Genomic DNA, 16,641 nt, shown 5'->3' with positions numbered 1-16,641 from the left:
TTCGTGCATCCAAGGGCTATCCCTCAATCTACCATGTGTGAAAAAGGTAAGGTGCTTCTATATTTCTCACAATGAATATATATTTTGTAATCAGAAAAAAAATCATGTTCTTTTTTTAAAGAAAAAGAAGTTTTCCCCATTAAACAGATGGGAAACCTGAGGCCCATGGATGAATAACTTTTAAAGTCTTGCTTTTTGAAGCCTGACAGTTGGGTCTGAGGAGATTGAAAAAAAGTATTTCTGGATAGAACCAAGATTCTGAGAAGAAAATTCTAAGGACCTTGGCAGTTTCAGTAGCCAAGAATGAAGTCTGGCTCTGAAGAGAATGAAAGATGACGCTGAGGAGACAATTCAGGGGAGTCATCACAAATTTGAGGGGACAAACTTGGTTCTGAGGCCGCTGGAATGGGATCGGAAGCAGTCACCACTCCAGAGTTTCTCTTTTACAGAGACTTGGGGCAATCAAATTTGCATTTGCATCATTCATAGGATACTGAGAATACTCCCCAAAGTACTGCTTGGCCTCATGACTGATCTGAGAAGACTTACAAATGGGCCAGGTCGGGTGGACCTTAGAGTGTTAAATAGGTGGTTCTGAGAAGATAGTTTAAGATGGATGATTGGTGTTGAGGTGACTGAAAACTGGTTTTGATAAGGCAGCTGGAGATTCACTGTCTCTGACAAGCCAGTTTGAAGGAATTCAAAGTTGGTTCTAAAGAGATTCAAAGGTGTTTGGCGGGCTGGGATGGTTTTGTTTTTTGTTCTCCCAGATCCCCTCCATATGCCCTGGACCAACTTAACCCCAGTAGGTGCTTCATTAATTTGTTCAATAAATGAGGCCCAGTTTGCTTCTCTGGAGTTTGGTCTTTGGATCTGGAAAGATTCTAGGATGAGAAGTTGGTTGTGAGCAGAAATGAGCTTCTGAGGAGGCTGAGATAATTTTCTCTGAGGCGGGCACCCACTTATGGTTCTGTGGAAATGGCGACTTCTGGGTTTGTCTGGGAACTGAGGAGGCACTCAGGCCCAGGTGGGCAGCATGATTTACCTGGGTCACAGGGCTGGGAGAACACACTTCAGGAGAGATTCGTTTCCACGCATTTGCCTCCCCAGATTTATTAAACCCCCTCCCTCAAAATGAGTCCCAAGTGAGAGTCTTAGGAGGGACTCCCACCCCACTATCCCCAGGCCTGCTCTTTGGACTCTAGTTTGCAAATCAGCATCATGATCTTAGAGGGCTGTGTTCTCCCAGCAGAGAGGCTGGTCAGAGCCCAGGCTCAAGAGGGTCACCCCCAGGGAGGGAGGACAGGTCTGTAGGACGGAATGAGCACTGGGAAGTCTACCTGGGGAATGGGCACTCGAAGACAGGGAAGGAAAAGATTTAAAAAATCTAGCTGTAGTGAGGTATAAAGGGTTTAAAAATAGCTTTATTTACATACCATAAAATTCATCCATACAAATTTAAGAATACAATTCAGTGACTTTTAGTAAATTTACAGAGTTGTTCAAACATCACAGTTCATTTTTAGAACATTTCCATCATCCCCAAAATAACAAGCTGATTTGCAGTCAAGATCTACTCTTTTTTTTTTCTTTTTAATTTACTTTTGGCCGTGCCCCTCCGCATGCGGGAACTTAGTTCCCCCACCAGGGATCGAACCTGCATCCCCTGCAGTGGAAGCACAGAGTCTTAACCACTGGACAGCCAGGGAAGTCCCTCAAGATCTACTCTTACCCCGAGCCCCTGGCAACTACTAATCTGCTCTCTGTCTCTATAGATGTGCCTTTTCTGGACATTTCATATAAATGCAACCATACAATATGCACCTAACTTTTTTTATTATAATGTCTTTAAGGTTTATCCATGTTGTAGCACACATCCGTATTTTGTCCCTTAATAATTGCAGAGTGGTATTTCGTTGTTTGGATCTACCACATCTTATTTATCCATTCACCAGTTGAATAGACATTTTGACTTGTTTACACTTTTTGGCTCTTATGAATAATGCTGCTATGAATACTCACATCCATATCTTTGTGTAAACATATTTTCATTTCTCTTGGGTAGATAGCCAGGAGTGGAATTGCTGGGTCATATGGTAAGTGTATGTTTAACTTTATAAGAAATGGCTAAACTGTTTTCCAAAGTGGAACCTTTTTACATGCCTACCAGCAATGTATGAGGGTTCCAGTTTTTTCACATCACCAACACTTGTTATTGTCTGTTTGAAAAGGGTAACTGTTAAGGATAATTTTCTAAAATAAATCAAGTCACCCTCTCCCCACACCAACCCCAACATGTACCCAGGCAGGCAGCAAGTGCCAGTTTATCAGAGTTGGGAACCCACCCTCTGGGCCCCACTGCCTTTTCACCCTCAGGCTGCTGCACAGTCCCAGGCTCCCTTGGCCCAAAGAGGAGAGAGAAAAGATGTAGTTGCAAGACTATCTCAGAACTGAGGGGTGGGAATGTGGTAGGATAGGGTTTGTGATAACTAGTGAGTGAGTGGGGCCCATGTTCTAGAAAATCCATCCAGGTAAGATCCCCTAGGAGATAGTAACAAAATGCAACCTGTACAGATAACCTCTCAGGACTAGTCTCCCGGGACAATTTCCCACACCATCTGATCTTAGCCCCTTCCTCCTTCTGAGGTACGAGCACCTCATCAGTGTGTGGCCCACCATCCACCAGGCACCTTTTCTCCTTAGAAGCTGAGGACTTAAGGACATTTGCCAAACTGAATAAATAATGACATATAAACAAGCATACCTTGTTTAGCCCCAGACATATTACCAAGAAGATATAAACAAACGGGAGGGAGTTTGAAATAGAGCAATAAAGATGATGAAGGGGCTGGCTCCGTTTCCATGCAGAAAGATTAAATGAAGCAAAAAGTTTTTGGGAGTCTGGGCCCTGACTCTGTGAGTGGCGGGGGGGGAAAGGGGGTGATTATTGCTTTGAGTAAGAGAGAGGGGAGTAAATGGGGACGTGGTGGGAAGAAGGAGCCAGAATGGGGGGGCTCTGGAGTGAATGGGCCCACATCCACACAAAGACTTGTACTCAAATGCTCAAAGCAGCTTTATTTCTAATAGCCCCCAAAGGGAACCAACCCCAATGTCCATGCACAGGTGAGAAGGTGAGCAAATTGTGCTATAGCTGTGCAGTGGAATACTGCTCAGCAATAAAAAGGAGTGAACTATTTATACACGCAACAACATGGATGAATCTCAAAATAACAATGCTAAGTGAGAGAACCCAGACCAAGACGAGTACATACAGAATTATTCAACTTGTATGAAACTCCAGAAAATGCAAACTGATTTATATAGTGACAGAAAACAGATCAGTGGTTGCCTGGGGACAGAGGTATAAGAAGGAAAGATGTCCAAGGGGTATGAGGAAAGTTTTGAAGGTGATGGATATGTTCATTATCTTAATTGTGGCGATGGTTTCACCTGTGTACACGTGTCAAGACTCATCAAATTGTACACTTTACATGTACCTCAATTGTATTTACATCAGTTTTTTGTACTTTTATATGTACATCAAGTGTACCTCAATAAAGTTGTAATAATAGCAGTAATAATAATAATAAACAACCTAAATACTGAGGAGAATGGACTTATGAGAGGGCTTCCTGAAAAAGGAGATGAGATAGTTTTACTTGGATCTGAGAAGCTGAGCCACCAACTTGACCTAAGAGAACATATCGAGTAAGCTTTGCCTCAAAAGGTTCTCCTAGGTTCTAGTAATGGGAAAAGGGAGATGGGATGAAAAATCACTGAAGTGGAGGGCTAGATTTGCTATTTGGGTGCAAAATCTTATTAGCACCCAAAGGCGTATGGGTAGAATGTTGAAATCTTATTTGCTCAATACCTGCTTCTTTTAGACTTGGTCTCATTCCCCTTAGGACGACTGGGATCTCACTCTGCCCAGTCTTCCCCCCCTCAAACTGCATTAAGTGTGGCTGCACCAGGGAAAACAGCAGAGGAGAGAGGGGAACATTGGAGAGAACCCCTCTGACTCCATTGCACCCGTTCCTGACTCCATTTCTTCCTGAGATGTGGGAGCTGTAAGTGGGGGCAGGTAGAAGGAAGCACACCTCAAACCCAGCCTGACAATAGAAGCTAAGCTCTGCCTTTCTGAGTGCTTAGAATCTTTCAAAATGAATGAGGCTGAACATTCCTGAAATTTAAGAGAAAAGAGTACCTTTCAGATACTAAGAGGTAAGGGTCAAGAGTCCTTAGGACCTGGTTTTCTTTTGCTTCAGAATTGAAACCTGTCCTTCGCTGGCCGAGTTCCCCTGCCCTCTCTCCTCTTCCACCCCATTCCTCTCTGTCCCTCTCCACATCCCTGAAGCCCTAGACAATGTCCCTAGGTAGCAATCAATTGTTCAACACTATCTGGGTCCCTTCCCAAACCTCAGCCTTTATGATGATGCGAGTTTTTAACAGCACTGCCTTGTGCCCTTGGTTTTAGATTTCCCTCACAGGAACAGGAGTTGAAATGAACACTTTCCTTTTTCTTTATACTATAGGACTGTAAAATTGGGCAATTATTGAGTCTTGGCCTATTTAAACCATGCAAAGAAACTTAAATTTCAACTGTCAGAACCTAAAGAAACCCTGGTGACAGGACTAATAATAATTAGCTGGCAGGCTTGGCAGAATTTCTCAATAAGCCATCTGCATCAGAATCACCTGGCATGTTAGTTATCAAGGCCAGTTCCAGGACCCCGTTCCAGACCTCAGGAATCAGATGCTCTGGGAATGGGGCCTGGGAATCTGATTCTGATACACTGTAACAATGTAGGAGACCCTTTGCTTTAAAGGAACAGAGTGAGTCTCTTTGCTCCTTCTTTCATATTTTATTCTTGCCATGTTTTTTTTTCCTTGGGAGCCTGTGATGATAAATTCTTAAGAATGTGTAACAGGCATAGACTTGTTTTCCTGGGCCTAGAGTAAGATGGGGAGGGGAGGTGGGGCGGGAAGAGGTGTGCCAATGCAAATATTGTCCCATCAGGACGTGGCGATTTTGCCAGGAGGCTACAGGGATGTGCCCGGATGTGCCCGGATGTGCCCGTTGCTAGAGAAGGTGGCTTGGTTCCCCGTGTTCCAGGCTGAGGAGTCTGGTGTCATGGGAAAGGGCAGAGGTCAACACTGCTGGTGCTTGAGGGGTAGAATGGAAGAGAAAGAATTGGGTTGATGCCAGGGGATTGCTGGAATTCCCCTGGCTCCGGGAGAGGGGGAGAGGTGTGGGTTGGTAACCAGGGAGACCCTTAGAGGGAGGAGAAGGTGCGGAGGTAGGTTAGACTTCGATTTCATTCAGGGCCTGTTATCCATACTGGATAGAGGGGATACTTCATTGTCCTTGATTTTGGGGTCAGAAGTTGGGAAGGGAGCCAAGGCTTGGGAATTCCAGGACACCAAATCTATTGCACCCATCTGACCAATGGAAGGTGGTGTCTGACCAATTCACAGAAGACTCATATCAGGGTTGGAGGTAGTGCTTCCATTCAGTAATCCATCCATCCATCCTCCCTGTCTCACACACAAAACAAGCCAATCAGGCTGACTTCCACTTACCCTGCCAAACTCAACTTTTTCACCTTTCCTAAGCCCCTGGGTGGGTTGAGTGTCCTTCGCGGTACTCCCAGAGAGCTTCATGCTTGCCCATGTTATATGACCTAGCACCATGTTATAATTTTTGGCTTCATCTCTATCTCCCCAACTGACAATGTGCATTGTTGTCGTGGCCAACTCAAGGCCTCTCACAGAATAGACAGATCCTCACGAGCGCATGAGAATTGCTCTGGCTATGAATATGGACCCTCAGGGGGCTGGGGCCAGAGGAACCTAGCACTTCAGGCCTCCTACATAGTGGGGACAGACTTAGTCTAGGTGGAACAATAGACAACAGGCCAGCCTCCTGCCCACTCTGCCCTGTGTCACAGGAAGCTGCCAAGGATCACAGCTCTAGCTGGCAAGTAATGAGATTTTTTTCCTGGAAGGATTCTTGGCTTGATAACTGGTCCTTGCGTCTTCTAATCTTCTTCGATACCCTCAGGCTTCTGGGGACATGGAGGATGGGAGGGAGAGGCTGAGGCAGCCCCAGCTTTGTTACTGTTTCCCAAAGCCCTCTGCCCATCCCTTATCTCCCCCAGGTGTATAGGGCAGGGATTCCCAAGAACACGGAATTTCCCAATCCTGGGTGGAGATGGGGGCCGGGCTGGTCACACATTTGGGGCTAGAATGGTGCTGCCTCTGGCCACACATGTTCCACCTCTACCTCTGGCCTTTTTTAGCTTTCACTAACCAAGATAAGCCTGAAGCCCACCAGACTGAGGAATGGGCCCAGTATCAAGAAGAGGAGACCCAAACCCAATTCTCAACGAATTCACTCCAGCGACACACAGTAGGCACGTCTCTGGTTGGAATATCCTTGTCTCTGGAAAAGCCCCTCAAACCCCTCGATAGAGACGGCTACTACAGAGGCCTCCCCCTAGCCCAGGAAACACACCCAACCACAGCTATTTTATTTTCCTTTTAATTTTTCTGAAGGATATACACCACATATCCCATGGGCAGTAAAGCGCATTCAACGTGTTTATAAGCCAAACAGTCACTTTGTTTAAGCAAACACAAGTACAAAGTAAAATAAAACCACAAAATAATGAACTGCATGTTCATAACATACAAAAATTGCCGCCTACTCAGTAGGTAACTACAACATTCCAACTCCTGAATATATATATAAATTTACATTTTCAGTTAAAAAAATAGACTTTTGAGAGTTCAGATTTTTAGATTTTGTTTTCTTACATTCTGGAGAACTGAAGCTCAAGCTCAGCCCTTTTCCTTATTTTGCTCCCAAAGCCTCCCCCAAATCACCACTCCTTGCCCCCCTTAAGGCTAGAGGTGAGCACATCCCTCACAATTGCACATGTCAAGCCGTCAGCAAGGCGCATCACACAAAAGGCACCAAGACGTGAAACTTTTTAAACCAAAAGGACAAAAAAAACCCCAAACCTTTCAAAAAAAGGAGAAAAACCAAGCCATATTTTGCCACATGTGAGAGTACAGTCGGGCAATATTTACAAAAAGGTTAACAGAACAACACTCTGACACATGCTCCGATTAATACCGAGAATTGCTGTTTCAAAAAAAGCTTCAAACTTAATTGTCACAGCATCATCACAAAACAAAGGATCACCATTGGTTTGCTTGGCTTTTCTTTTTTTTTTTTTTTCCCAAAGTGAGGATCTAATTCCAAATAATACAATAGAGTATGCAAATTATTTCACATCAAGAGTACCCCAAGAAAAACAAAATCCATGGCACAGACACTGTACAAGAGTGCAGGGCTGGACTCTGAGGGGCCCAAGCCCCATTTTGCCAACTTGATTTTCTAGCATTGAAGGGAGCAAGGGGTCAGGCATACGATGGAGATGATACTGAAATGATATATCCAAAATCCATGCAAATCAAGTTCTTTGGATAGAAGTGAAGACCTTGCACATGGCTGTTTCAGGCAGCTGAAGTCAAAGGGAGTAGGTCCTGGGGAGGAAAGGGAAGTGGACAGAAAAAATTGTTGGCCAACAGACCTTCCACAGCGACCCTGGGGTCAAGTAGAGAAGGAGGATTTGGCTCTGAGAACCTCCATCTGACCTAAGAGGAGCCCCCTCCTACGGCCATCTCCTCCTCTCGTCCTTTAAGTCTCTTGTGTTTCATTTTCTCCCTTTTTCCTTTCCTTTTAGCAAATTTCAATTGTCCTGGGAGAAAACGTGGTCGTCATGTCCGAAAGCCCTGTGGAGGCGCTGAAGGAGTTGGTGACAGCTGAGGAAGGGAAGCTGCTGACTTGGGTGGGGAAAGCAGGAGGAACGGAGGAGTATGTGGTGGCCACGGAGGGTGACGGGAAACCACTGTGCACAGGCGATGGGTAGGTCGAGGAGCCGGGAGAGGAGTAGGAGGTGGGCACGGGTGATGGGTATGAGGTGGTGGCTGGGGATGGGTAAGAGGTAGTGACTGGGGATGGGTAGGAGGTAGCCACTGGGGATGGGTAGGAAGGGAGAGAGGAGGTAGCGGCAGAGGCCACACTTTTGTCTGCTTTTTTGTCCTTCTGCCGCAAGTGGATTTTGGTATGCCTCTTGCGTTCATCACTCCTGGCAAACTTTCTCCCACAGATGTCACAGGCGAATGGCTTCTCGCCTGTGTGGGTGCGGATGTGGGTGGTGAGGTGGTCGCTGCGGCTGAAGTTGCGCATGCAGATGCGGCACTGGAAGGGCTTCTGGCCGGTGTGGATGCGAATGTGGCGGGTGAGCTCATCTGAGCGAGAGAAGCGGCGGTCACAGGACTCCACGGGGCAGGCGTAGGGGGTTCATGGGGGGGAAGTCTTGCTGGTCGATTGGGGTACTTGCGCATGCGGCTGGGTTTGATGAGCTGGGACTGGTAGGTAGTGTTGAGGGCCTTCAGGTCCTGGGAGCCCGACTGTGTGGCAAAGGCCTTGATGGTAGAGAGTGGAGTGAGCGAAGGCTGCTGGGTACGGCTCTCCAGGCCCTGGAAGGGTTTCTGGTCTGGGGTGCCCAAGCCCAGGTCCCCCTGCTGTTGTGGAAACAGATAGTCAGGGATCATGGGGACCTGGAAGCCACCCTTGGCAGCAGGGTAGGCAGGAGGTGGGTACTGAAGCGCGGTGCCTGCTGAGCCTGGAAAGGCCTGACCTTGTGGCTCAGGGAAGATGTCGGTGTTAGGTGTGGGGAAGGTGGGTGCCGCTGAGTAAATAGGGCTGCTGTCGTTGGACTGCACTGCGCAGCTCAGGGGTGGGCTCTGGGAGGCAGAGGAGGAGGCCGCTGGAGATGATGCTGAGGATGAGGTGGCTGGGGGGTTGGTCATGCTAACGAGGCCGCTGACCAGGCTGAAGAGGGGCTCAGGCCATAAGGTGTTGCCACTGTTGGGTGCAGGTTCCAGAGAGAAGCGGCCAGTGTAGGTGATGGGGGGCAGCCGGGTGGTTTGGCTGGGGTAACTCGTCTCCACTAGAACCTTCTCGTTATTCAGAGTGATGTCAGGAAAAGACTCTGGCAGGAAAGAGAGAGGGAGGAGACCTGGTTACTGGAGAGCAATCACTGGAGGGCGAGGAGGACCCACGCTGCCAGGCGAGAGGTCGGGCCAGCTACCATTGACTCTTGAGCTGGTTAATAATTGATAGCAGCAGATTGCAATGTTCCTGGACCCGCTCCAGAGGCAGAACCCATTTCAACAACAGCTGACGCAAATACGGAGAATCCCCCTCCACTGCAGCTCCCAGCGTTCCGCAGCAGCGTCTGCGCGGGCGAGGGATTCCCGCCAGCACCCCCTCGGCCACCGCTAGTGCGCGACCCCTACCCTGGGCTGCCAGGGCATCCCTGGCCAAGGATCACAGTCCCTCCCTGGGGACAGGCGGCAGGCTAGCCTTTCTGGAGGCGGAGGGGGCGCAGCCCTGCTCGTCAAAACAAGCCCTCTCCCCATCCCCCCCTCCCCCCACCCCCGCAGCCCCACAGCTCTCCATCCAAAACAAAAGCTGGCTCCCCTGCGCACAATTAAGGACGAGGAGGGGGTGGGGGGATGTCCCCAGGCATTCCTCTAATACAGGACCTTGGGGATGAGAGGAATAGAAGGGAAACCCCACTTGCATCCCTGAAGTCCAGGAGCACTGCCGCGATGAAGGGGGCGCTGCAAAGCCCGTGGGGAAGGACCAGACGCCAGGATGGTGGCGAAGGGGCTAGCTCTCGGCGTAGGCCACAGCTTACCTGCGGTCAGGTGCTCGTAGGGCTGCTCGCCCGCCTCCCCCTGAGGGTTGAAGGCGCCGCCGCTGCTGTTGCTGTTGCTGCCGCCCCCTCCACCTCCACCGCCCCCGCTGCTGCTGCTGTTACCGCCGCTGCCCTCCGGGGCCCCGGAGGCACCGAGAAACTGGGGAGCCCCATTGCTCAGCAGCATCATCTCTTCCAGCTTAGGGTAGTTGTCCATGGTGGGCGAATGAGGAAAGGAGCCAAAAGGGTCGGAGATCTGCAGCGGGGACATCAGCTGCATCTCGGCCTTGGCTGCCGCCATCCCGGACTGGCGGGCTGGAGAGCTGGTGTTGGGGCGGGTGGGCGCAGCCCGGGGCAGGAGCTGCGAGGGACACCTCTCGGGGGCCTGGCCAGGTCACATGCGGGGGCGCGGGGCACACTGTGGAGAGCGCAGGTGGGGTCTGCCGGCTCGCCCTCGCCGCCGGCCGGTGTAGACGCGGCCGCAGCTGCCGAGGCTGGGGTAGGGGCCGGTCCTGCGGCGGAAGCTGGCGCGGCGGCAGCTGGCGGCGGCGGCTCCCCGAGTTCTGCGCGCTGGGATCTCTCGCGACTCCCCGGATCCGCCTCTATTTGAAGGGTCTGGAACGACATGGACCCACCTCCTTCGTGACGTACATGGCCATAAATGGGAAGCAGGAAGCCCTAATATGGCAAGATGAGCCGGGAGGACCCGGAGTGACGTGAAGCCCCCTCTCCAAGAGCCATAGGCACTGCCATCCCGCACCCTGGGCCTGACGCCGGCTCCCACACCCTGGGTGCCCAGGCCTCGAGGAAGCTTAGCGCTCAAGCCACAGCTGAGGACTCCCGGACCGAAGCTGCTCCGTAGTTCCCGGCGTTGCCCCCGCCCCTTCCCTCCACCTTCTTCCCTCCTCCCGGAGCCGGAAACAGCCGGACCATATCTGGGCGCTCCAAATAAGGCGCTGCCCATATAAGGGTTGTTCCGGCGGGGGATCCTTCCTGCTCCTTATATGGCGTTTCCGGGTCGCTGCTTGCTGTTCCCTGGCTCCCTCCCTCCTCCCTGGTTCCGAGCTGGGAGCCCTACGCGCGCGCAAGAGCCGGGGACGCCCAGGCAGGGAGGGTTCCAGGCGCGTAGCTCTATGCGCTTCGCGGCTCCCGGCGGGGACTGGGCTGGGAAAGCCCGGGCCCTGGGCGGGGGCGAGGGCGACTAGGACCTGGGCTCTGCCACCGTGATCCAGGGCTCGCCCGCCCACCTCTGGGACCGTGGGAGCCGGGCGGGAGCGAAGGGGAGGAGCTGCTGGGCTGGCCAGGGCAGAGGCCGCCCAGGAGAGGCGGGGCCCTGACCCCAGGCCTCGACCAATGGCATGGTGCCTTTCCAAGTGTCACGGGGGAAACTGAGGCTAGGAAATAACAGCCAAATGGTTCCTGGGTTCCTTCCTGTGCGGTACGGTGGGCCATCTGCTTCTCCCTCATGTGCCAATGGGGTGGGGCTGTTGGAGCCTGGGGATCCCTCTGCGCCACCCGAACCAAAAGGCTGTTCTCTGGTCCCTCTGGGGAAGAGCCCACGTTTGGGTGGTTGGACGAGGTAAGCTGATTGCCTCTGGAGAGACCTGAGTTCTGTTCCCACCAGGAGCTGGTGGTCCCTGTGTTGGTGGGAGACTGTCCCACCTTTATCCAGAACAGGTGGAGGTGGGGGGGGGGGAAGTGTGAGAATCTGAAAAGGAGGCTTCCCTGTGGACTCTCTGGGGACCCCAGGCTGGCTCGAAGAGAGGACCTGCTTAGCGGGTTGGTGCTGCCCTCTGGAGGCCCCTCCAGCTCGGTTCCCCCGGCCCCTGGCCGAGTGGGCTCTTCCGCCGCCGTCTTGCTCCCCCTCCCGGCTTCTGTGCTGGGCGCTGCGCCAGGCTGGGGGAGCCTTAGACGCAGTGAGCGCGAACTGAGCAGGCGCCGCATCCTGGGCTCCCCCTGCAGTCCCTGGGGAGCCGCCACAGCCGAGGCGCCCAAATCCCGGGCGGGATAACACTCCCCTCCTCGAGCCAGGCCAAGGGCGAGGGTAGGAGGAGAGGGGAGTAGACTGGAATGGTTCCCGCAGGTCTTCCGGGAGCGGGACGCAAACGAGGAAGCCCTCCCCGTCCCGTCCCCGCCCCTCCTCCCACAATCAAGTGCGCAACCCAAAGAGAACTGGGATTCCGGTAGGGGAAGGCTTCTGCTCTAGCTCTGAATCCAGGGGAGGTGGTGTTTTTCTGAATTTAAAAAGAAAGCAGAAAGTGTGTGTGTGGAAGGAGCTTGCTGACGACACTGGGAGGGAAGGGGGCGGGTTAGGGTCTGCTTGAACCTAAACAGCCTCAGGAAGTAGGTGTCGGAGGGTTTAAATTGGGGGAGGGGGCGTAGCTATCTTGGGCTTCATCCCTCTGAATCCTACACACACACACACACACACACACACACACACACTTTCTTACACACACACACACACACACACACACACACTTTCTTATAAAAATCGGCTTAAGGAATCCGGCAGTGAACCAGGGCTCCCTCGTCTCTGTGCTCTAGGTCTGAACTCCCCATCCCAAATGCTAGGGCCTGGTGGGTGTCCACTCCCACCGCCTACCGAGCTGTCCATTAGGAGCAAGAGTGAGGCACCTCTCTGAGGCCTCCTTCTGGGCAGAAAGGCCAGGCCAGTCAGGGTCAGATGTCTTGTGTCTGAATGCCCATTTTGCTACTTCCTGGTGGGATACCTTGGCCAGGATTTTTGTATCTTTCTTCAGCTGTAAAATAGAGCTAATGTTAATGATGCCCACATGGAAGGATTGTTGTGCAGACTGAAGCTTGCATGGACTGCCGTCTGTGAAGTCCTAAAGCACAGTGCCTGCCTTGCTGTTGGCATTCAGTAAACAGTGGCTATTGTTATTTATGACCCCCACAGGGTCACCCACAGCTCACCCACCCATCCTCAGCCTCCAAGCAAACCCCAGTGACCCTTTTCTGAAAAGTTGTACAGAGAAGGAGAAACATTCCAATTCTAACACAGGGGACATTGTCCTGAAGAGCTAATCTGAATCCTCCTTGCTGCAGTAGAACATTATTTCCTAGAGCAGAATTATTTCAACCTTGACTGTGCAGCAGAATCACTGTAGAGCTCTGAAAAAGAAAGGTTTTACCCTAGGCTAACTGAATCACAATCTTCCTGAGCTCCTGAGGGCCAGAACTAAGCAGGCACTTTGTCCAAGGATCCTTCTTCTGTCTCTCAGGAGCTGCCCAGACTCCAAGAGCACATCTTCCTCCCCCAGCCAGGGCAAAACCGGTTCCCCTATGATTCTAAGTGTAAGCTGACCTACGGTATCTTCAGGTCCTCACTGAAGCTGGGCACTCGAAATCCTAACAATCTACATCTTCTGCTTTGCATGTCCAACCCCTCTTTTCCTAAGTGCTCCCTGCCAGCTATTTCCTCTGGAGAACCACCCCAATCCATGTGGTTGAGGGAAGAGAACCCCATCCTAGTTCTAGGAGAGGGTATGTCACCCTTGCCTGGCCATCCATCTAGGATGCTTCCATCCAGCAGTCCAGGAGCATTCCATCTCCCTAGGCATAGCCACTGAGTCAGGATGGGCACATGACCCAAACCAGGCTAATGAGAATCTCTTCTTGGACTTTTTCTGGAACTCTTGAACAAGGGGAATTCTCTTACCCAGGTGGTAATAAGCCAATGGAATGTAAGCCTGGAAGCCATCTTGCCATCAGGACTGGAGAGCTTACCTGAGAATGAAGCCAGTGCAGAGGAAATTAGAAAATAGATTCACACATAGAGAGTAAGTCTCTGGATAGAGCCTGGGCCTTTTAGTTACACAGGTCAGTGTATTCCTTTTTTATTTAATAAAACTTATTTCAGTTTCTGTTACAACCCAGCAGGTTCTGATTAATACACCCATTATCCACAACAACAAAAAACTTTTTTGAGGACTTTCTGTGGGCAAGGCCCGGGAATAAGGCCTAAGGCATAGGCCCCTGCCACTGAGAAGCTTACAGTTGGGTAGAAGGGAGCCTGGATTCCACGTTACAAGAGAATTAAGAATAGGCAGCAGCCCTGTTAGCCACCAAAAGTCAGTTACACTACAGAACATAGAGGATAGGGGGCTGGGAAAAGGACAAGGATGATATTTTGGAGGAGAAAGAACATGATGAGGGACAAACTTTGTGGTGAGGAAATGAGAGGCAATTTCAGGCCGGGGGTTGGGGTGGGTTGGCCAGGAGAGTCCATGTGTGTCTGTCTAGAAAAAATGCGCTGGAGTAGAAAGGGTTCCTTTGGGAAGTAGGAGGAGATACAGTTGAATAAAACATTCATTCTCTTAAAAAGAGGTTATTGGCCATTGCGTGTATCAGACGCAGTGCTAAGGAGGAGGTGGCCTTTTCAACTCTGTCTTGACTCCACGGTATATGCCCCTGGAAGGCAGCTTCCACCCAGAAACAGTGACAACCAGCTGGCTCAGAGCCCCTACACACTGCCCACCTTCGGCTCGCTATGAAGGGGCATGAGTGAGAAAAGAAGCCCAGCGGAAAGCCCTCCTCCTGGACAGGGTTATACTGCTGGTCTGCCTTCTCAGCAGTGGGGCTGGGAACATCTGTGTTATCCCATTCTCCTCTGGTCTGTCTTTTGGCCAATGGCACACTTTTGTTTGCTGTGACTGGGGGGGACAGAGAGGGAGGAGACATGGTGAAAAGAATTGGCCCCACCAAGGAGGGTTGTGAGCACCACAACTTGTGACCAACAACCCAGATGGGACAAAAGTCTGGGGCCTAAAGGAAACCAGGTTGGGAGAAGGAAGGCCCTGAGCACCCTGGCCCGGGTTGTCAGCGGGGGCCTCAGGGGGGCTCAGGGATGAGTCTGGGACTCTCAGACCTTGCCTGCTGGATGACTGATGCGAAAAATCCTGGAAAACGTGAGAGGCCCTCAGAGGGTCTTCAGGTCTGAGCTGCTATCTGTGCTCAGACCTTCCTTGCAAACCAGAGAAGAGGAGGAGGCAGAGGTGAGAGCAGAACTGAGCTTGTCCAGGGCAGCTGAGGCTGCAGGAGAAAGCCAGTGGGAACCATCATGCCTGACCCAGGGCTGAGCAGGCTGCAGCTCTCGGAGGAAAATAAGCCCCTTTTTCCATTGCCGCTTCCTCCTCCCCAGCCCCAGGCTACGTCAGCACTCACATGTGCTGCTCAGATCGTGGTTTGCCACCACTGTGGCCATCCCAGGGCTCAGGAAGTGACTGTTGCTTTGGCTCTGTCTGCCTGTCACACTTTCCGATGGCTGATCGGCTCCGCTGGAAATGTGGAGGGCCTGGCCTTCAATGGGCCTGGGGGTAGCTCTGCTCCCACCCCAGGGAGGGTCTTTGGGTGCAGAGAGAAGAAACCTGAAGGGGCCAGGTATGGGGTGGGACAGAGGGTGCACTGAGAGGGTGGGGAGAAGTGGAGACATGGAGGAAGGGGGGAAATGAGAGATAATCATCCCAGAGTGTTGTGGTGTGAAACCATCTCATCTCCTCCAATTACAGACAGGAAACCAGGTGCCAGAGGAGACCCTGAGCCCTAGGATAGGTGGAGAAGGGCAAGTTCTGAGACAGGCCCATGCAGAGTGATGCTGAGGCCTGAGGAAGAGGGGGGTCCACTGGGCTCTGAAGAGGTGCTTGGCATGCACCCTCCAGATGGCATCCAGGGCTGCAGGGAAGAGCCCATGGAGGATTGGCCCAGGTGGGGGTCTGCCTGCGAGAGTTGGGGTCTGGGCTGCTGTCCTCAGAGTCTGCCTGAGGGGTCATGTGCTGGACAAAGTTAGGTAAGGCCTGAAGTGGAAGTCACGGAGGTGGCACAGAGGGGCCATTAAGGGAAGAGGGAGTGGGTCAAGATAGACGACCTTTATCGTTTAGGCCTGCTCTCCTGGTCCTCTCTGCCCCAGAGTATCCTGCAGATGCAGAAAGAGGCTGCTGTCCCTGGACATCAGCCCTGTGCTGAGTGGCCCCTCTCCCAGGCTCAGGGCCAGCAAAATCCTGGGCTTAGAGGACAATCCATCCTGCGGTGGCTTCCTTGCTCCCCCCACCCCCAGCTGAGTGTGCAGCAAAGCTGGCTGCAGAAATCTCTGGAGCTCGTTGGGCAGGCAGAGGGAGGGGGAGTGTTACATAGAGCCCACTGATGTGCAGGAAGTCTAGAGCAGCCTTTAGATTAGAAAGGCAGCGTTCCCATCCAAGCCCAGAAAGGCAGGAATAGCAACGGCAGTTATTTCTGGCCCCTCACCACCACCCAGCGCCAGGGCTGCTCAGCTTCGTGGTGGGTGAAGCTGGACTCTGCAGACCTGGGGGGAGGGCAGGAAGGGGGACAAGTAGCCCCTGGGGTTACCCCACTCTGGTACTTGCCTCACCGTCCCCTCCCTCTAAACACCAGGATGCTGCAATCAGTGGTGGTGCTCATTTCCTCTGATTTTCCTTAATCTCTAGATGCATTTCTCTATCCCCACCCACCCCCAAGACACATTTACGATGTGACAGCTCCGTGCTAACACTTGACAGGCATTTGTCCTCACAATGCCTATGAAGTAGGTTCCATTCTCATCCCCATTTCACTGAAGAGGAAACAGGTTCAGAGAGGGCAGGCGACTTGCTCAAGGTCAGAGAGCCCGGCAGTGGTAGAGCCAGGATTCCAATCCAGACAGTCTAGAACCCTCTAGCTGAATCCCAGCTTATCCCAAGAACTGTTTTCTGGGTCCCCAGAATGAATCAGACAAAGCTTTCATCTTACCGGGGTTCTTGAGTCAAATCGAATAGGGGAGGTAGACACATGAACACATCATTTCAATTCATTCATTCAACGATTACTTATCACACATCTGCTCCACTCT

At 51.8% G+C, this 16,641-nt stretch overlaps 1 protein-coding gene across 1 annotated transcript; it reads right to left on the bottom strand.

Annotated features, from left to right (window-relative positions):
- Nucleotides 1–6,523: 6,523 nt before the first annotated feature.
- Nucleotides 6,524–10,564, bottom strand: EGR1 (early growth response 1). The gene is given in 3 exon segments (XM_036848020.1): nucleotides 6,524–8,370; nucleotides 8,373–9,065; nucleotides 9,777–10,564. Coding segments are annotated over 3 exon segments (1,617 nt in total). The 5' UTR covers nucleotides 10,078–10,564; the 3' UTR covers nucleotides 6,524–7,747.
- Between the last annotated feature and the right edge of the window lie 6,077 nt (nucleotides 10,565–16,641).

Source organism: Balaenoptera musculus, chromosome 3 (assembly GCF_009873245.2).
Source record: "Balaenoptera musculus isolate JJ_BM4_2016_0621 chromosome 3, mBalMus1.pri.v3, whole genome shotgun sequence".
NCBI classification, from domain to species: domain Eukaryota; kingdom Metazoa; phylum Chordata; class Mammalia; order Artiodactyla; family Balaenopteridae; genus Balaenoptera; species Balaenoptera musculus.
This window is presented reverse-complemented; position numbering and strand designations above follow the sequence as displayed.